The sequence below is a fragment of the Bos indicus x Bos taurus genome, chromosome 20, assembly GCF_003369695.1.
Source record: "Bos indicus x Bos taurus breed Angus x Brahman F1 hybrid chromosome 20, Bos_hybrid_MaternalHap_v2.0, whole genome shotgun sequence".
NCBI classification, from domain to species: domain Eukaryota; kingdom Metazoa; phylum Chordata; class Mammalia; order Artiodactyla; family Bovidae; genus Bos; species Bos indicus x Bos taurus.
In genome coordinates this window covers 23739658-23758142 of record NC_040095.1, presented here as the reverse complement: position 1 = coordinate 23758142, position 18485 = coordinate 23739658, and the positions used below count along the sequence as shown (strand labels likewise).

At 46.0% G+C, this 18485-nt stretch overlaps 2 protein-coding genes across 2 annotated transcripts; one reads left to right on the top strand and one right to left on the bottom strand.

Annotated features, from left to right (window-relative positions):
• Window positions 1–2523: 2523 nt before the first annotated feature.
• On the bottom strand, window positions 2524–4876 carry CCNO (cyclin O). Its single transcript, XM_027520395.1, has 3 exons — window positions 4329–4876; window positions 3506–3691; window positions 2524–3039 (listed from the first exon to the last, which is right to left on the bottom strand). The coding sequence occupies exons 1-3, from the start codon at window positions 4710–4712 to the stop codon at window positions 2554–2556; spliced, it is 1056 nt and encodes a 351-aa protein (XP_027376196.1). The 5' UTR covers window positions 4713–4876; the 3' UTR covers window positions 2524–2553.
• Window positions 4714–9084, top strand: LOC113878844. The gene is made up of 4 exons (XM_027519948.1): window positions 4714–4810; window positions 4926–5233; window positions 5372–5581; window positions 8840–9084. Exons 1-4 carry the CDS (start codon window positions 4714–4716, stop codon window positions 8891–8893), a joined length of 669 nt encoding a protein of 222 aa, XP_027375749.1. The 3' UTR covers window positions 8894–9084.
• Window positions 9085–18485: the final 9401 nt, after the last annotated feature.

Sequence of the window (18485 nt, the reverse complement as noted above, 5' to 3'; positions counted from 1 at the left end):
TAAACCAAAACACTAACTTCAAGAGAGTTGCTGTGAAGATGAGACTGTTTATGTAATGTGACTGGCACTTGGTGTGGATAAATTAATGCTGTTTTGAGAAGCCTTTTCAGCTGCATTTCCAGCCTCCCACAGCCTGTTGCCCAATTTGTCTCCTACTTCCTCTGGTTCCCAAGTGGCCTAGCCACTAGCTAGTCCATTCCCAGTTCCTATCCTTAATGACTTCCCAGTTTGTAAAAGGATTGGGGAAGCTCTTAGCTGAGTTTCGGGGAGATCTCTACATATCCCAAGATCCAAAACAGGCCCATTTTCTATCATGAGTTCCAAGCTGGCGTAGAAAAATAAGGGTATTCTATTTTAATATGTGCAATAGATTTTCTGTGGCAATGGGTGCTGGAATAGCATGATTATCCTGGTCTCGATGATTTCTGGCACCAAATCACCCATATCAGTCTCAGCTGAGTGATGGAGTAAATGCTGGTGAAGACAATTGCTCAAGTCATTCTTTTGCAGAGATACCCAACACCTAACACTCGGGCTTAGGGGTCCAGATATATTGGAACTTGGAAGAGATGGTATGATTTTTCTCCTCCTCCTTTTCACCATCACAGACCAGCTTTTCCTCAAACAGCTTGGGGATTACCACTTCCCTTTCCCTGAGCCAAGGAGAAAGTTCCTGGAAAGCACAGCATATCAACCTATCAGGAGAGAAGAGGTCCCAGACGCCTAACGCCTAACGTCAGGTGCTTCTCTCTCTAGAGTGTACATTGGTGCCTAAGAAGAGCAAGGAAGTGTCTCTAAATATGTTTTGAGTTTGCTTTTTATTTATACCATTTGTCATACATTCAGATTTATTCTAAATGCAGTAGAATGACAGTCTATTCCCCCCAACTTGATTTTTTCCTACCATATAGAAAATTTGAAAAACAATGAACAATGGTAGCATTAACATTTTCCTATATTTGCTTTATCTCTATTTTGTTTTCTTTCTGTGTAACCTCCCTTCCCATCATTGTGTAGGCTGCACCAGCCTTCTTGAAGATTTGCTATGTACCAGGCAAGACCTGTGCTGAGGGGCGTGTAGAGAACATCTCATTAAATCTATACCTCAACACTTCCAGGTAAGTGTTACCGTTATTCTCCTTTTTACAAGAGAGACTTAAGCACAGATATATGACTTGCTTAAAGTCACCCAGCAAATTGATCTCAGAGCCCAGATGTTTAACCACTACTTTATATTACCTAATAAGAATCTAGTTTAAGCTTCAAAACAGCCCTGGTGACAGTTGGCCTTTGGGTTCAAGTTAAGAAATTTGCAGGAGGCTATAGATTCAGGGCCTACAGCAGATTCCCAACAGTGAGGATGAAGATGGTGGGACAGCTGTGGAGTCAGAACTCCAGCAAGCCTCTGTCCCATTTTTTTTAACTCGCTTTTCCGTCTGTAAAATGACTCCTGCAACATGACCAGAGGCAGGGACTGTACTGGCTCTCCAAATACATTCTCCATAGTCCCTATTGAATGGAGGGTATTGAGCAGATCACTTGTCCCACATCTGCCTTGGGAAGAGACTTTTTTGAGCATTTTCAGAAACCTGTAAGTGAGAGAAATTGAGTGTTGTGGCAAAGGGTGGGACTCTGGATTCAGACCCCTGCTTTCAAATCCTGGCTGCTCCACTGTTGTTCAGCCTCTCTGTGGCCGTGTCCTTCTCTGAAAAATGGGATAATAGACTCCGCCTATTGTTGGAGGCATTGAGACAACAAACGCTGAACACTGTGCCTGGTACATGTAAGCGCTGTTACTATTGTAATATTGTTACTGTGGGTTCACATGTAGCAGGTATAAGACAAGCGGTGCGATGGCAGGATAAATGGATTCAATTTGTAGTGGCCACCACTGCCTGCAAAGCCTTCATTTTTCCTTATCTGGCATTTACCAGGGTAGCTCTCTTACTTGCTAGTGGCACTGCCTGGTCCCAAAGTTTGTCAGTTTGGCGTCTCCGGGCACCAGCAGTGTGCTTTTCGCCCTCCCCCTCCCACCCCCATAAACAACATGGGCTGCAGTGCATTTTCAGTCTCACACCCCACCACACCCTTTGAATCTCTAGGAGTAAGCAGTCTTCAACTTCCTAACAAGAGGGTCCCTGGTTTCAGGCCAACAAGTGAACCTGACTCGCCTTGTAACTGGCTACAGAAACCTCAAGGGACCTGGTGTTTCCAAACAGAGATGCCCCAAGGGAGGAAGGTGCTCTCCTTAGTTACTGACCACCTCTATTCTCGCCTTGCTTTCACCTTCCCTCTTCCGGACAAATGCTTGCATTTGTAATATTCAGATAAACCACCAAGACAGCCTGTTTATTGAGGAGAGATTTGCTTTTCTCTCCTGTGCTCTTAGCAAAACAATGAGATGCTACTACCTTACACTATACAACCTGCAGGATGACCTGGAGACTAAGTGGGACCCCTGAAAGCCCCTCGTTGGGTCAGTACTGTACTCTTTCAGCGCAATGGGAAAGGTCCAACAGCCAAGAGGGGATCAAAGGAGACCAAGGGTCTACTTTATTTCAAGCTCGAGGACAGGCAGCACTTCTCTCGGATCTGGAGGGGCAACATATGAGTCAGGGAGGTTCCGTTTATGGCCACCAGAAGCTGCAGCTTGCCCAGGCAGTCCTGCAGCGCCGCCTCAGGGTGCCCGCCCAGGCGCAAGTCCATGGGGCGAGGGAGCTGCAGCATACGGTCGGCCAGCGCCAGGCAACAGATGGCCAGCAGGGAGGGGGTGTAGCTGGTGAAAGCGTAGTCAGCCAGGCTCAGCTCCGCCACCCCGCGCGCCAAGGCTTGCGCTTCCAGGGCTTCGGAGACCTCGGCCTGCCCGGCCTCCACGCGCGCGTGCGTGAAATGCTCCAGGAAGAAGCTGATGGTGGGAGCGCCCAGGCTGAAATGCAGTTTGTGCAGCACGATGCATTCGAGGTTGCAGAGCTGCTGCCTGGAGAAGGCACCGCAGCACAGGGCCAGAAGCTGCTTCACGCGAGGCGGGTGCACCTCCACCTGTAACACAAAGACACTCAGCCCTAGTTGTGCAGCATCCGGGGCCAAAGCCCTCCCCCGCCCCAGGCGAACCAGGACTCCCCCCATCCCTTCCAGAGAGATATGTGGGGGCTTCCTCTCTCCATACTTCCACTGTAGTTGTCTGGGGTATATTTTCTGCGCAGTTTCTCTAATTACCGTCGCGCAGAAAACAGGTTTGAGAAATTTGGCAGATTTCCACCCCCACCCCCCCACCGCCCCCCGCCCCGCGACTAGAATAGAGAGGCTACGGAGAGCTGTGGAGACTTGGCTTTTTTCTTTGGGTACTGAGTGAAAGGATTGTTCGTTTGGCCGGGGCGGGGCGGGGGGTAGTTGTGAAGTTAAGGCTGTGGGGTAGGTAAATGTGCAAACCTCTGCCAAAATGAGTTCAGGGAGCCTAGCGTTCAGTCTAGTGCACTGGAGAGCCCGAGACCCCATGAGGAGGTACCTGTTTGCAAGCGATGAGCAGAGAAGTGACCCCGAGCAGCTGGAAGCAGTCTGCAGCCACGGGCGTGGTGCTAAGGAAGCGGTCCAGAGTGTTCACCGTCAGGCACAGCGACTCGAAGGAAAGGCCGAACTGGCGGTGCACGGGGATTAGCCAGCTGAGCAGCTTACAGCGGGACTCCGCCGTCACCTGCCAGAGGGAGGAAGGAGGCGGACCCGCTGAGCCTAGGGCTCAGAGAGACTGTGGAAGGGACAGGGCACCAAGACCCGGAGCGTCCCCGGAGGGAGGCGAAAAACAAAGGAAAAGGCCAGAGGTGCTGGAAACTGGGAAACAGGTGCGCAGCGCCGCTGAGGAGAGCACAGGCGGGGCTGGGCGCCGGGACGCCTGGATTCATGCCTGGCGCTGTGCCCAGTGCGGATACACGTTACCTCGTGTAATCCTCTCAGCAATTCAAAGGGTCCCCACACTTGGCAAATGAAGAAGCAAGCTTCAGATTGTTAAGTAACTTGCCGGGGTGGGTAGGAGTCCGGACTCGAACCTAGAAACTGTCGTAACTCCTCTGCATTCTACCGGGTCCCTGCTATCCAGTTTGGAGACCTCGGGTCTGTCACTGAGGCCGTCCAGGCCCCCCTTTTCTCCATCTGTAAAATGAGGCTGATGGCCCGGCCCTTCAAAGCTCTTTCTCGCTCCGACCCGGGCGGAGGGAGGGAGAGAAGCAGGGCTGGCGAGGGCCGGGGCGCCGCGGAGGGCGGACAGAACAGGAAAAGAAAGAGCCCGGGAGAGGAGGAGGAGCGGTGGCGGAGAGCTGGCTCCGCCAGCACCTCACTTGTGGCTGCCGCGCCAGCGACTCCCGCGGGTGGAAGCGGCCTTCCCGCGCCTTGCGGAAGGCGTAGCAGCTCTGACCGTAGTCGCGGAAGGTCTGCAGATCGAGCTGCGCCAGCTGCTGGGCGGCACCCGGCACGGGGCTGCAGTCTCGCGCGGCGGGGCTATCTGTGCCATCCGAGCCGGAGCTGGGGGACTCGAACAGGTCGCAAACGCCAGAGTCTCCCGGGAGTGGGCTTATGTTAAGCGGTTGCAGCGGCTGCTTCCTTCGTAGGCGTGGGCGCCGGCTCTTCTTCACCGGGGCGCGGAGGTTCCGGGCGTCCTGCCTCGCAGCCCAGGCGGCGGGGCTCATGGGGCTGGTGGGGCTGGTGGGGCCGGGGGTCACCATAATGAAGTCGGACGGCCGTTCTATGACTCCCGGGCTGCGGAGAAAGTGGACCCGCGCGCCCGGGAGTGCAGATACCAGTCCAGACTCGCCGCCAGCCCGTAAGTACTCGGCCTGCGCGTTACCTCGGCCACACCCCTGGCCTCTCACTGGCTGAGCCGAGAGCCCCACGGAACCCGCGCTTTCCCGGCTAAACACCCGCTCGCGAGCGCGCAGCTGGCACATTTAGCCTCCTGCGTCTGCACCGGGGAGGGGTAGCTACCGCGGGCCGAGCGCTCTCGCCTTGTGCCCCCGGCCCCCAGCGCATCCCTTGTTACCTGAGCAACTGCACCCGGCTGCCGGCGGGATTTGCCCGCGCCGCGTGGAGTAGGAGTAGAGGCGGGGCGGCGGTGAGGCCAAGTGAACGCAGAATCCAGCTGAGGGGCTCTACTGTGCGCCCCGGAAAAAGATTTCCCCGAGGGCATCTCAACTTGACCAGATGGTCTCGACACGTGCGAGCACCTTCTATGCTGTCTCTAATCCAGGTCGGTAATTTTGTAAAGGTCACACTTCCCAGCTCCAAACGAAGCCTCCAGCTAGAATTCGGTCAGCACAGAAGTTTTCTTCAGTGACTCATACAAGCAATAATGATAATTCAATTGCTTTTGTGATTTTCGTTTTAGGCAGGCCCGAGTAGTCAGTATCTCTCCTTTCGCCGGGCCGGGAAGCAGAGCCTCCGAAGGTTCCTGGGCGCTGCTGCTGTATCTCCAGGGGCCAGTTCAGCCAGTCAGCCAGCAGGTATTCGCGCTCCTAACAGAAGACTGCCCGAGGAACCTCCAGCAGCGCGTCCACCGGCCCTGGAATACTTTCTGCGTATTTTCTCCCCAAACCAAGTAAGCTGCAGCAGTTTAAGAACTGAGTATTCTCTGGGGGTTGCATTTCTAGCTTTACTGAATTGCTCACAGCCTGTTAGGTTTTAGATCATTAACTTCTGACCCTCTGCCCCTGGAGGCCCAATCTTTCTTGGTTATAACGTGCTTCCCGTTTCTTCTCCTTCAAAATGGAAGTTTTCTTTGAGGAAGCTTCCTTCAGAAGCTTAGAGAAGAACTGAGGTTGGGGAGGCTAGGAGCGTCCTGGCGAGAAAGACTGGATTAGACGGCAGCTTCTTGTCCTGGTAGAGAGGACAGTGCTTCTCTGGCCTGAGTGAATCTTCTTAAGGGGCTCAGATCCTTTGGGACAAGAGGCACAAATAGCATCTAGTCAGCCTTACAGGCATCTCCCAGTGGCAGAAAGCCTGCATACCCTCTGGCTGATGAATTTTGCAGTGCTTCAAGAGATGAGTTACTAGGTGCTGTATTGAGAGCAGATTCTGCCATTTTCATTCCAGAAGAAAGCTAACAGATATATGTAATCAAGGTGTAAATCCTTGTTCCCAGAAATATGTGGGGTGATGTCTTCTAGAGATTCAGGTAAAAGAAAAGGGACAGGTTTCAGGTTCTGGTCAGTGTTACTCCTATTTCCTAGCAAGGTCTTTAGTCTTCAGACCTAAATAGTGTCATTTATAACATGAGAGATTAGTTAAGACTTGCATTTCAAAATGCAGATGCCAGGCCTCCTTGTCTCCTCTCAGGCTGTTGTTGGGGAATCTTTTTTAGAAGGAGCAATTAAATCTTTGGAGAGGAGTCAGGTATCAGACTTCTTCTTTGAGAGGGTGTCTAGGAGAAGAGGAAGAACATAAAGATTCTGATTCTTTACATTGGCCCAGATGGCCATGTGGTACGGGGGGAAGAGCACATGGTCCTAGGGTCAAAATGGTTGCTCCCGTTTATTGGTCATCTTGGAGCAGTTGCTTACCTTCTCAGAGCCTCTGTTTCCCCATCTGTTAGATGTGGGTATTAATACTTGCCTTAAAAGTCAAGTGAGGAATTCCCTGGTGGTCCAGTGGTTAGGACTCTGCTGTTGTTCTGCTGGGGTCCTGGGTTCAATCCCTGGTCAGGGAACTAAAATCACGCAAGTCATGTGATGTCACAAAAAAAGAAAAAGAAAAGAAAGAAAAACAAAAACATTTGAGACTTTCCTGGTGGTCCAGTGGTTAAGACTTCACCTTCTAATGCAGGTGCGGGTTCAATCCCTGGTCAGGGAACTAAGATCCCAAAGGCTCTGCAGCCAGAAAACTGAAACCAAAACAATATTGTAACAAATTCAATAAAGACTTTACAAGGGGTCCACATAAACAAACAAACAAACAAACAAACACAACAACAACTGACAAAAAAGAGTCAAGTGAAAAAGGTGAGAAAACGCAGTCCTTTTTTGAATATAAAATAGTAGGGTCATCTTAAAACTGTCCTTGGGGAGTCAGTACTATCACACTGGCAATACTCTGAAAAGCAGTACCACCATTTTATCCACCTGAGGACATGAGATTAATGGTACCTGTTGAAATGCTTTGTCCTCCTAGAGAGTTTGCCTGTTATTAGAGTTAACTGGTAATAGGGGGTGCCTGAGCTTTGGCCTGATGGCTGTACTCCTCAGGCCATGCCTGCCTGCCAGGCATGTATTTGTGGGATACCTGCCATGCCTGGTCCAAAACAGTGAGCAAGGCTGCCCAGGCCCTGCCCTCACAGATTTCACACTCCATCTGGGTAACAAAACCACTTGTCTTCTTTTAAAATTACTAAAGTGTAGTAAGGGTGACATTTGAGGATCGCCTGCGTGTGAGGTGGACAGATGAAATACAGGACTCCCAGTTAAATTCGAATGTCAGATGAATAAATGTGTAGTGTGTCTCAAATATTGCATTGTACATAGTTATATTGAGAAATTGTTCGTTCTTTATCCAAAATCCAAATATTGCATGGGGTTTACTTATGCTAGAAGAGTATTTGTTGTTTAACTGACATTCAATTTTAACCGGACCTTCTAACCTCTGGCAGTCCTGCCTGGAGCTGTGGAAGCCCATGGTAGAAAAAACTGGTCTGGACTGGAAAGGTTTCCCAAAGCAAGTGGTGGTTAGGCAAAGATAGAAGGATGCGGGTGGAAAGAAGATAGAAGGGAGATTTGGCCGCAAGTATTTCAAATAGAGAAGCAGGATGTGGGAAGGTCTGGAAGAATGATTCTGGAGACATTCTCAGGCCTATCAGATGCAGAATGGCTGGAACACAGAGTTGGGGGGAAGGGAAGAGAATAGGGGAGATAAGAGATAGTAGCTAATATTTATATAAAACTTTTTATGTGCCAGGTACTGTGTTGTGTGCATGCTCTCTCTCTGTATCTATCTATCTATATATGCATATATAATACTTACTCTTCAAAACGCTATGAGATAGAGTATATTATTATCCTCATTTTACAGAGAAGAAAAACTGAAGCATAGACAGAAAGGATCATGAAGATAGTAAATGGCAGAACTAGGATTCAAATGGAGACAGCCTAACTCTTTGCTCCGTAATCACAATGCTCTACTCCTTCAATGGGCTTCCCTGGTGGTAAACAATCCGCCTGCAGTGCAGGAGAGACGGGTTTGATCCCTGGGTTGGAAAGATCCCCTGGAAATGCCAAGGAAATGGCAAGGCACTCTAGTATTCTTGCCTGGGAAATCCCATGGACAGAGGAATCCTGGCAGGCTACAGTCCACAGGGTTATAAAAGAGCCAGACACGACTTCGCAACTAAACAACTACAACTTCAATAGCAAGATCATGCAATTCCTTGTAGTCTACGTTAAATGTTTAGACTTTACCTGGAGCGAAGCCACTGAAGGTGCTTGACCAAGGAAGAGACATGATCTGCCTTTTGTTTTAGAAAAATATTATTCTGATGTGTGGGAAATGGATTGGAGGAAGCGAAACTGGAGGCCTTTAGGTACAGTAATTGTAGTTCAAGCTGAGGGTGTTCTATTTTTCCTATGAAGAGTCTCTAAAATTAATTTCTGCTTGTTAATCTTTCTGGGACCTGGGCCCAGTACATCTTAAGGGCATTAGGTAAATCTAAATTACTTTAAAAACGTAAAACCTAATTAAACCCAGGCTGCTATGATGAAAACTGCTTAGCCAAGATTTGACCCTGCTTATTTTCAGGTGTTGTTTATGAAATTTGCAAGTGAGTATTAATATAATGGAACCAATCTTATCTTTTTTTTTTTCATTTTAGCTTCCATCAAAGCCCCTAACCTCACACTGCCCCAGGTCTAGGATGGGAGACTGAAGGGGGAAGATGGCATTTCCTGGCAATACCTTGTTTCAGCAAACAAAGCAAGTGGGTTGCTACTTAGATATGGACAACTTTGTTAGCACCTCACATGAATCTTAAACTCAGTTTTGATGTCACTAAAAATATTCTCCAGGCAAGAATACTGGAGAGGGTTGCCATTTCCTTTTCCAGGGGATCTTCCTGACCCAGGGATCGAACCCATGTCTCTCATGTCTCCTGAGTTGGCAGGTAGGTTCTTCACCACTAGCACCACCTGGAAAACCTTAAAAATATTGGCTTAAGACTATTTTCTATTCATGTATGTAAGTGCCCAAATTGAGAAGTATTTAAGGTACTTGAAACCAGACAAGTTTTGCTGGTATTTAGTAAACAAAGGGCAGGAATTTTCAGCACCTTTTAAAAAATCCAGACATTTTACTAACACGTCTAAATGTCCACACCTGTTACCTGCCTTCTTGGTGCTTTGCCAGTTACCAGTTCATTAAGGGTTTAGTACACATGCTCAAGTGCTTCTTTCCTCGTGCATGCATGTACTCTTTCTCCCAATTCACATCCATCTGTGGCAATCGGCCCGGCACAGGTGGTAGCATATAATGGTTAATAGCTTTTGATTCTGGAGTCCAACTCGTTGGATTTGAAGCCTTGGTATGCAGTGCACAAACTCTGTAAAGAGGGGCAAGTTATTCAAAACCTCTTTATTCCTCAGCTTCCACAGCTGTTAAAAAACAATGAGGTAGTCAATTCTAGTGTGATTTCAATTCTTTTAAATGTTGGGATTTATTTTGTGGCCGGAATGTGATCTATCTTAGTATGTATTCTATGGGAATTTGAAAATAATGTGTATTTTGCTGTTATTGGTTTTATTGTTCTATCAATGTAGATTCTGTGTTTGATGGTGTTATGGAATTCTATATCCTTGCTTATTTTCTAATTGTTTTATCATTTGGTAATGAAATGTTAAAGTCTCTTAAAAAAAAGTGGTAGTAAGAGTATCCCAATACTTAAGTTCAATACTGTGGCCACTTGATGCAAAGAGCCAACTCACTTAAAAAGACCCTGATGTGAAAGACTGAAGGCAAACGGAGAAGAGGGTGGCAGAGGATGAGACGATTAGAGCATCACTGACTCAATGGACATGAATTTGAGCAAACTCTGGGAGATAGTGGAGGACACACAAGTCTGGTTTTTCACAGTTCTTGAGGCCACAGAGTCGTACACAACTTAGCGACTGAACAACAGTATGTATTAATACTACATTCTTTTGTTCCATCATTATCATTAAAAATAAATGGCATGACATTTGCCACTTAAATAATTTTAAGCATTAAAAAAATTGTTGTGAGGATGAGATAAAGCATATAATGTGCTCATTTAGTGCTCAATATGAGTTACCTGCTGGTATAATTATGAATTTTCCTAGCTAAAGTATGTGGGTTATTTTGCCATCCAGGTTGGCTGAAGAAAATAAAACATGTCATTCAGTGTGTTGATACATATATGTATTACATATATATACTATCTCATATATAGCTGACCTATATGTTGATGTATGTTTATAGTTGCAAGGGGCAAGGAGGCTGCTATTCATATTACAGTTCCACTGGACTGCATTTGAAATCTGAGGCTGATCTTTGAAGTGCTGAATTAGAGATATAACCCTCTAAATAAGCATCACCTTGGATAACATTTAAGAAGTTTTCTTCTGTAAAGTGTATGTCATTTTGCCACATACGAGAAGGAAGATGTAATATTGAGGTGGGTGGTCTCTAGCAGCAGCCTGTGCTTGCAGGACCTGAGTCAGAAGTGGGCATTGAGAACAACTGAAAGAGTAGTATAAATCTGTTTTTTAAATGGCATTTTTCATACACAGATGAATGGAAAGTTACAAAGCGGGGCCCTTAGGAGAGGCCTGAAAGGTGGCGATAGCTGTCATATGTGGACATTAGACAAGAGCGGGTAAGAATAAGACAAGGCCTGGGTATTCTGGGAGCAAAGTTGTATTGCTTCATATCTGGGGCTTTTGTTTTGGATCTTGGATTATATCAGCAAACAGAACCGACAGACATCCCTGCCTTTGTGGAGCTTATACAGGATGGCGGTGCAAGGAGAGACAAACGGTATAGGGACGGGGCATTAAGAGTTGCAGGATTAAACAAGTTGGTCACGTAAAGCTCATTGGGAGGCTTGGAGCAGAGACCTCTAAGAAGTGGGTGGTCGGTCAGAGGGGAATGGAGGGGAAAGCACCCTAGCCAGATAGGATAGCTGGTGCAAAAGGCCCTGAGGTATGAGCAAGTCCCACGTGAGGAGGATTAGCGAAGAGCCCAGTGTAACTGGAGTTGGGGTGAGGGGATGAGCAGGTGAAGTAAAACTGGGAATAGAGCCACGTCCTGTAAGACCCTGTTATTGCCAACATGCACTGAGTTCTCATGCTTTGTTAGGTTGAACTTCTATTTGTTGTAGCATTTAACCATTGCCTGAACTGTATGAGCTAGGTACAGTTCCTGTCCCCGTTTTCCAGATGAGAGAATCTTTAGAGAGGTTAAGGAGCTTGCTTAAAGATTCACAACTAGTAATGGAATACCAGGCCTTAAACCCAAGTCTGCGACTCTAGATTGGACATTCATCCTGATGCTGTTCTATATTTATTTATTGTTTGTTTCCTTATTTGTTTTAAAGATTTTTTTGATGTGGACCATTTTTTTTAAAGTCTCTATTAAATTTGTTACATTATTGCTTCTGTTTTGTGTTTTGGTGGTGGTTTGTTTTTGGCCACAAGGCTTGTGGGATCTTAGCTCTCTAACTGTGGTCGAACCCGCACCCCCTCATTGGAAGGCAAAATCTCAACTCCTGGACTGCCAGGGAACTCCCTGTTCTATATTTACTAAGCACTAAGGGAGAACTTAGAGCAAACTCTGGGAGATAGGAAAGGATAGGGAAGCCTGCTGTGCTGCAGGGCACGGGGTCGCAAAGACACAGCTTGGCGACTGAACAACAATAAGGGAGAACTAGGAGAAGGCAATGGCACCCCACTCCAGTACTCTTGCCTGGGAAATCTCATGAACGGAGGAGTCTGGTAGGCTACAGTCCATGGGATCTCGAAGAGTCGGACTCAACTGAGCGACTTCACTTTCACTTTTCACTTTCATGCATTGGGGAAGAAAATGGCAACCCACTCCAGTATTGTTGCCTGGAGAATCCCAGGGACAGGAGCCTAGTGGGCTGCGGTCTATGGGGTTGCACAGAGTCAGACACGACTGATGTGACTTAGCAGCAGCAGCAGGGCTTCCTAGGTGGCTCAGTGATAAAGAATTGACCTGCCAATGCAGAAGACACAGGTTCAATCCCCGAGTTGGGAAAGTCTCCTGGAGAAGAAAATGTCAATCCACTCCAGTATTCTTACCTGGAAAATCCCATGGACAGAGAAGCCTGGTGGGTTATAATCAGCGAGGTCACAAAAGAGTTGGACATGACTGAGCGAAAAAACAACAACAAATGAAGAACTAAGAGAAGACTTTGAATGCACCCTGGGCCGCTGCTCTAAAGGAGAGCTTCCTTCTCTCCAGTGGGGCATCCTGTGTTAACATAAGCTCAGGTTTCTCTGTTGGATAGGGCAGATCTATCATATCTCTTCTTTCTCTACCACACAGAAAACAAAGAGGGTAGCAATTAGTGTCTTCAGTCCCTGGAGAAACAACCACCTGTCCCAAAAGTAAAGCAAAGCTGGTCCTGTTGAAAAGCAACAAAGAGGAAGGCTGAAGGGCACAGTATGCAGTGCACCTACTTGGATGTCAAATCACAGGCTGCAGATCGAAACAGAGCAGCTGGTGAAGGCCACCTCATCACATGTTTCTCAGAATTTATGAGAAAAGGCACCGAGGGCCTGCAGGTAACAAAGGCACTCAGCGTGCAGCAGGTTAGGCTGCCCTGTTGGGAGCACCGGCCAGTCTCTGAGTGAGTTCAGCTATGCAGATTTGAAATGAATGGACCACATGGATGGATTTTCTCCCCATGTGGCAGGTCTGGGTGTAAAAGTTATATCCCTCAGGAAAAATGTTTTCTACTACTTTTGGTGAGACTGACAAATTTTCATTTTTATTTGGCATTATAATCTGCATTTCTGTATGTTGATTTTGTCTGCTGTTTATGTATCAGCTTCGAGGTATACACGTGTGAATCATTTGTGGAAAATCTGGCTTTTGTTCCGGACATTGTGCTCTCAATGTGTTCCAGACATTTTGTCTGCAGACGTTGTGTCCTATATAGTAACATCAGCTTGTAACTTGAGGATAAACAACAAGGTCCTAATGTATAGCACAGGGAATCATACTCAGGATCCTGTGATAAACCATAATGGAAAAGAATATTTAAAAAGAATGTATATGTGTAAAAAAATTTGTAATGCAAAGACCAGTTAGAGGTTGTCTTTTTGGTGATATGTTCAATACAAGTTTCACATAGAACTGTGAAAACTGTTTTTCTCCAAAGTAACATGTTTAGAGAACTTGCCTAACTTATTTTGGAGATATACAGTCATTCTTAAGTAGCTAGGTTTTCCAGGAAGAGGAGAGACAGTAGCATGTACTCTTTCCTCTAATATGGCTGATACTGACCAGAAATGCTTTTCAGCTCATCTCCCAGTGTTCATTCAGTGTATGCCCTGAGCCTGGCCTCATGCTTTCTCATTAATAACACTTATTATGTGCTTCTGATTAGAAAAGTAATGCATGTTTATTGCAGTACAATTAGAAAAATCTCATAATGAATAGAGAATTTTATGATTACAATTTTATAAGAGAAAACACTGACATTACAGTATATATCTTTCAGTTACTTGTGTGTAAACATCTAAACACATACATACAATACATAATATGTTTTTATATGTACTTTTTATTAACAAAATCAAGCTCTTCATACATATATGTGTGTGTATATATATACACACACACTAGGATATACTATGTCAGTAAAGTTCAGTCGCTCAGTTGTATCCAACTCTTTGTGACCCCATGAACCACAGCACAAGGGGCCTCCCTGTCCATCATCAACTCCGGGAGTCCACCCAAACCCATGTCCATTGAGTCGGTGATGCCATCCAGCCATCTCATCCTCTGTTGTCCCCTTCTCCTCCTGCCCTCAATCTTTCCCAGCATCAGAGTCTTTTCAAATGACTCAGCTCTTCGCATCAGGTGGCCAAAGGAATGGAGTTTCAGCTTCAACATCAGTCCTTCCAATGAACACCCAGGACTGATCTCCTTTAGAATGGACTGGTTGGATCTCCTTGCAGTCCAGAGGACTCTCAAGAGTCTTCTCCAACACCACAGTTCAAAAGTATCAGTTCTTCGGCACTCAGTTTTGTTTATAGTCCAACTCTCACATCCATACATGACCACTGGAAAAACCATAGCCTTGACTAGACGGACCTTTGTTGACAAAATAATGTCTCTGCTTTTCATATATATATATATATATAGAGAGAGAGAGAGAGAGAGAGAGATTTCAATGTTGACCATCTGGTGATGTCTATGTATAGAGTCTTCTCTAATGTTGTTGGAAGAGGCTGTTTGTTAAGACCAGTGCATTTTCTTGGCAAAACTCTATTAGTCTTTGCCCTGCTGCATTGCGTATTCCAAGGCCAAATTTGCCTGTTACTCCAGGTGTTTCTTGACTTCCTACTTTTGCATTCCAGTCCCCTATAATGAAAAGGACATCTTTTTTGGGTGTTAGTTCTAAAAGGTCTTGTAGGTCTTCATAGAACCGTTCAACTTCAGCTTCTTCAGCGTTACTGGTTGGGGCATAGACTTGGATTACTGTGATATTGAATGGTTTGCCTTGGAAACGAACAGAGATCATTCTGTCGTTTTTGAGATTGCATCCAGGTACTGCATTTCGGACTCTTTTGTTGACCATGATGGCCACTCCATTTCTTCTGAGGGATTCCTGCCCGCAGTAGTAGACATAATGGTCATCTGAGTTAAATTCACCCATTCCAGTCCATTTCAGTTCGCTGATTCCTAGACTGTCGACATTCATTCTTGCCATCTCTTGTTTGACCACTTCCAATTTGCCTTGCTTCATGGACCTGACATTCCAGGTTCCTATGCAATATTGCTCTTTACAGCATCGGACCTTGCTTCTATCACCAGTCACATCCACAGCTGGGTATTGTTTTTGCTTTGGCTCCATCCCTTCATTCTTTCTGGAGTTATTTCTCCACTGATCTCCAGTAGCATATTGGGCACCTACTGACCTGGGGAGTTCCTCTTTCAGTATCCTATCATTTTGTCTTTTCATACTGTTCATGGGGTTCTCAAGGCAAGAATACTGAAGTGGTTTGCCATTCCCTTCTCCAGTGGACCACATTCTGTCAAATCTCTCCACCATGACCCGCCTGTCTTGGGTTGCCCCACGGGCATGGCTTAGTTTCATTGAGTTAGACAAGGCTGTGGTCCTAGTGTGATTAGATTGACTAGTTTTCTGTGAGTATGGTTTCAGTGTGTTTGCCCTCTGTTGCCCTCTTGCAACACCTACCGTCTTACTTGGGTTTCTCTTACTTTGGGCATGGGTATCTCTTCACGGCTGCTCCAGCAAAGCGCAGCTATTGCTCCTTACCTTGGACGAGGGGTATCTCCTCACCGTGGCCCTTCCTGACTTTCAATGTGGGATAGCTCTTCTAGGCCCTCCTGCGCTGGCGCAGCCATGGCTCCTTGGACGTGGGGTTGGTCCTCCCAGCCACCACCCTTGGCCTCGGGCTTAGGGGCGTGGGGTAGCTCCTCCCAGCCGGAGCTGACTGTGGCTCAGACCATGAACTCCTTATTGCCAAATTCAGACTTATATTGAAGAAAGTAGGGAAAACCACTAGACCATTCAGGTATGACCTAAATCAAATCCCTTATGATTATACAGTGGAAGTGAGACATAGATTTAAGGGCCTAGATCTGATAGATAGAGTGCCTGATGAACTATGGAATGAGGTTCGTGACATTGTACAGGAGACAGGGATCAAGACCATTCCCATAGAAAAGAAATGCAAAAAAGCAAAATGGCTGTCTGGGGAGGCCTTACAAATAGCTGTGAAAAGAAGAGAAGCGAAAAGCAAAGGAGCAAAGGAAAGATATAAGCATCTGAATTCAGAGTTCCAAAGAATAGCAAGAAGAGATAAGAAAGCCTTCCTCAGTGATCAATGCAAAGAAATAGAGGAAAACAACAGAATGGGAAAGACTAGGGATCTCTTCAAGAAAATCAGAGATACCAAAGGAATATTTCATGCAAAGATGAGCTCAATAAAGGACAGAAATGGTATGGACCTAACAGAAGCAGAAGATATTAAGAAGAGTTGGCAAGAATACAGCGAAGAACTGTACAAAAAAGATCTTCACGACCCAGATAATCACGATGGTGTGATCACCCACCTAGAGCCAGACATCCTGGAATGTGAAGTCAAGTGGGCCTTAGGAAGCATCACTACGAACAAAGCTAGTGGAGGTGATGGAATTACAGGTGAGCTATTCCAAATCCTGAAAGATGATGCTGTGAAAGTGCTTCACTCAATATGCCAGCAAATTTGGAAAACTCAGCAGTGGCCACAGGACTGGAAAAGGTCAGTTTTCATTCCAATCCCAAAGAAAGGCAATACCAAAGAATGCTCAAACTTTGGCATTGTTTGAGCTGCACAATTGCACTCATCTCATATGCTAGTAAAGTAATGCTCAAAATTCTCCAAGCCAGGCTTCAGCAATATGTGAACCGTGAATTTCCAGATGTTCAAACTGGTTTTAGAAAAGGCAGAGGAACCAGAGATCAAATTGGCAACATCCACTGGATCATGGAAAAAGCAAGAGAGTTCCAGAAAAAACATCTCTTTCTGCTTTATTGACTATGCAAAGCCTTTGACTGTGTGGATCACAATAAACTGTGGAAAATTCTGAAAGAGATGGGAATACCAGAACACCTGATCTGCCTCTTGAGAAATCTGTATGCAGGTCAGGAAGCAACAGTTAGAACTGGACATGGAACAACAGACTGGTTCCAAATAGGAAAAGGAGTTCATCAAGGCTGTATATTGTCACCCTGTTTACTTAACTTCTATGCAGAGTACATCATGAGAAACGCTGGACTGGAAGAAGCACAAGCTGGAATCAAGATTGCCAGGAGAAATATCAATAACCTCAGATATGCAGATGATACCACCCTTATGGCAGAAAGTGAAGAGGAACTAAAAAGCCTCTTGATGAAAGTGAAAGTGGAGAGTGAAAAAGTTGGCTTAAAGCTCAACATTCAGAAAATGAAGATCATGGCATCCGGTCCCACCACTTCATGGGAAATAGATGGGGAAACAGTGGAAACAGTGTCAGACTTTATTTTTCTGGGCTCCAAAATCACTGCAGATGGTGACTGCAGCCATGAAATTAAAAGACGCTTACTCCTTGGAAGGAAAGTTATGACCAACCTAGATAGCATATTGAAAAGCAGAGACATTACTTTGCCAACAAAGGTTCGTCTAGTCAAGGCTATGGTTTTTCCTGTGGTCATGTATGGATGTGAGAGTTGGACTGTGAAGAAGGCTGAGCGCCGAAGAATTGATGCTTTTGCACTGTGGTGTTGGAGAAGACTCTTGAGAGTCCCTTGGACTGCAAGGAGATCCAACCAATCCATTCTGAAGGAGATCAGCCCTGGGATTTCTTTGGAAGGAATGATGCTGAAGCTGAAAGTCCAGTACTTTGGCCACCTCATGCGAAGAGTTGACTCATTGGAAAAGACTCTGATGCTGGGAGGGATTGGGGGCAGGAGGAGAAGGGGACGACAGAGGATGAGATGGCTGGATGGCATCACTGACTCAATGGACGTGAGTCTCAGTGAACTCCGGGAGTTGGTGATGGACAGGGAGGCCTGGCGTGCTGCGACTCATGGGGTCGCAGAGTCGGACACAACTGAGCGACTGATCTGATCTGAGAGAGAGAGAGAGAGAGAGCTTGGTATCCTAATGTATTCATTGTCCTAACAACTAAATCTGCTCTTAATGACTTAACAGAAAAAAGCTTAGCTTCTTGCTTTTAGCATAGTCCTTACAGATCAGGCAGCTGTTCTGGTCAGCTTTCCTCCAACCCTATAGTACAGATAGATTGATCAGAGCTGCTTCTGCTTTGCCAGACACCATCTCTGGAGCTCTGTGCTTCCAGCCATGTGTTTAGGAGAGTGAGCTTAACAAATTTGCAGTGGTTTTTTACTGCCTAAGACTAGAATGTGATGCATCATTTTGGCTCAAATTTCCACTGATGAGAAATCTAATCATATGATCCCAACCTAACCCAAAGGAGGCTGGTCTATAAGCTCTTTCTTTGTAAGCTCGGAAAAAGGAAGCAGTGCAGCCCACATATATTGTCTGTGTCCCATCACATAACATGGTGTCATGGCATTTTCCTCCAAATCATGAAATATTCATCAAGATCATGATTTTTAATGGCCTTAGAGTTTCCCTTCAAATGGATATAGCATTCTTCACTTAGTTAAGCATTCCAGGATGTTGCGTGTACAATGACATACAGCTCTCACTCCAAAGTGATTTCCTGAAACCAACTAACCTTAG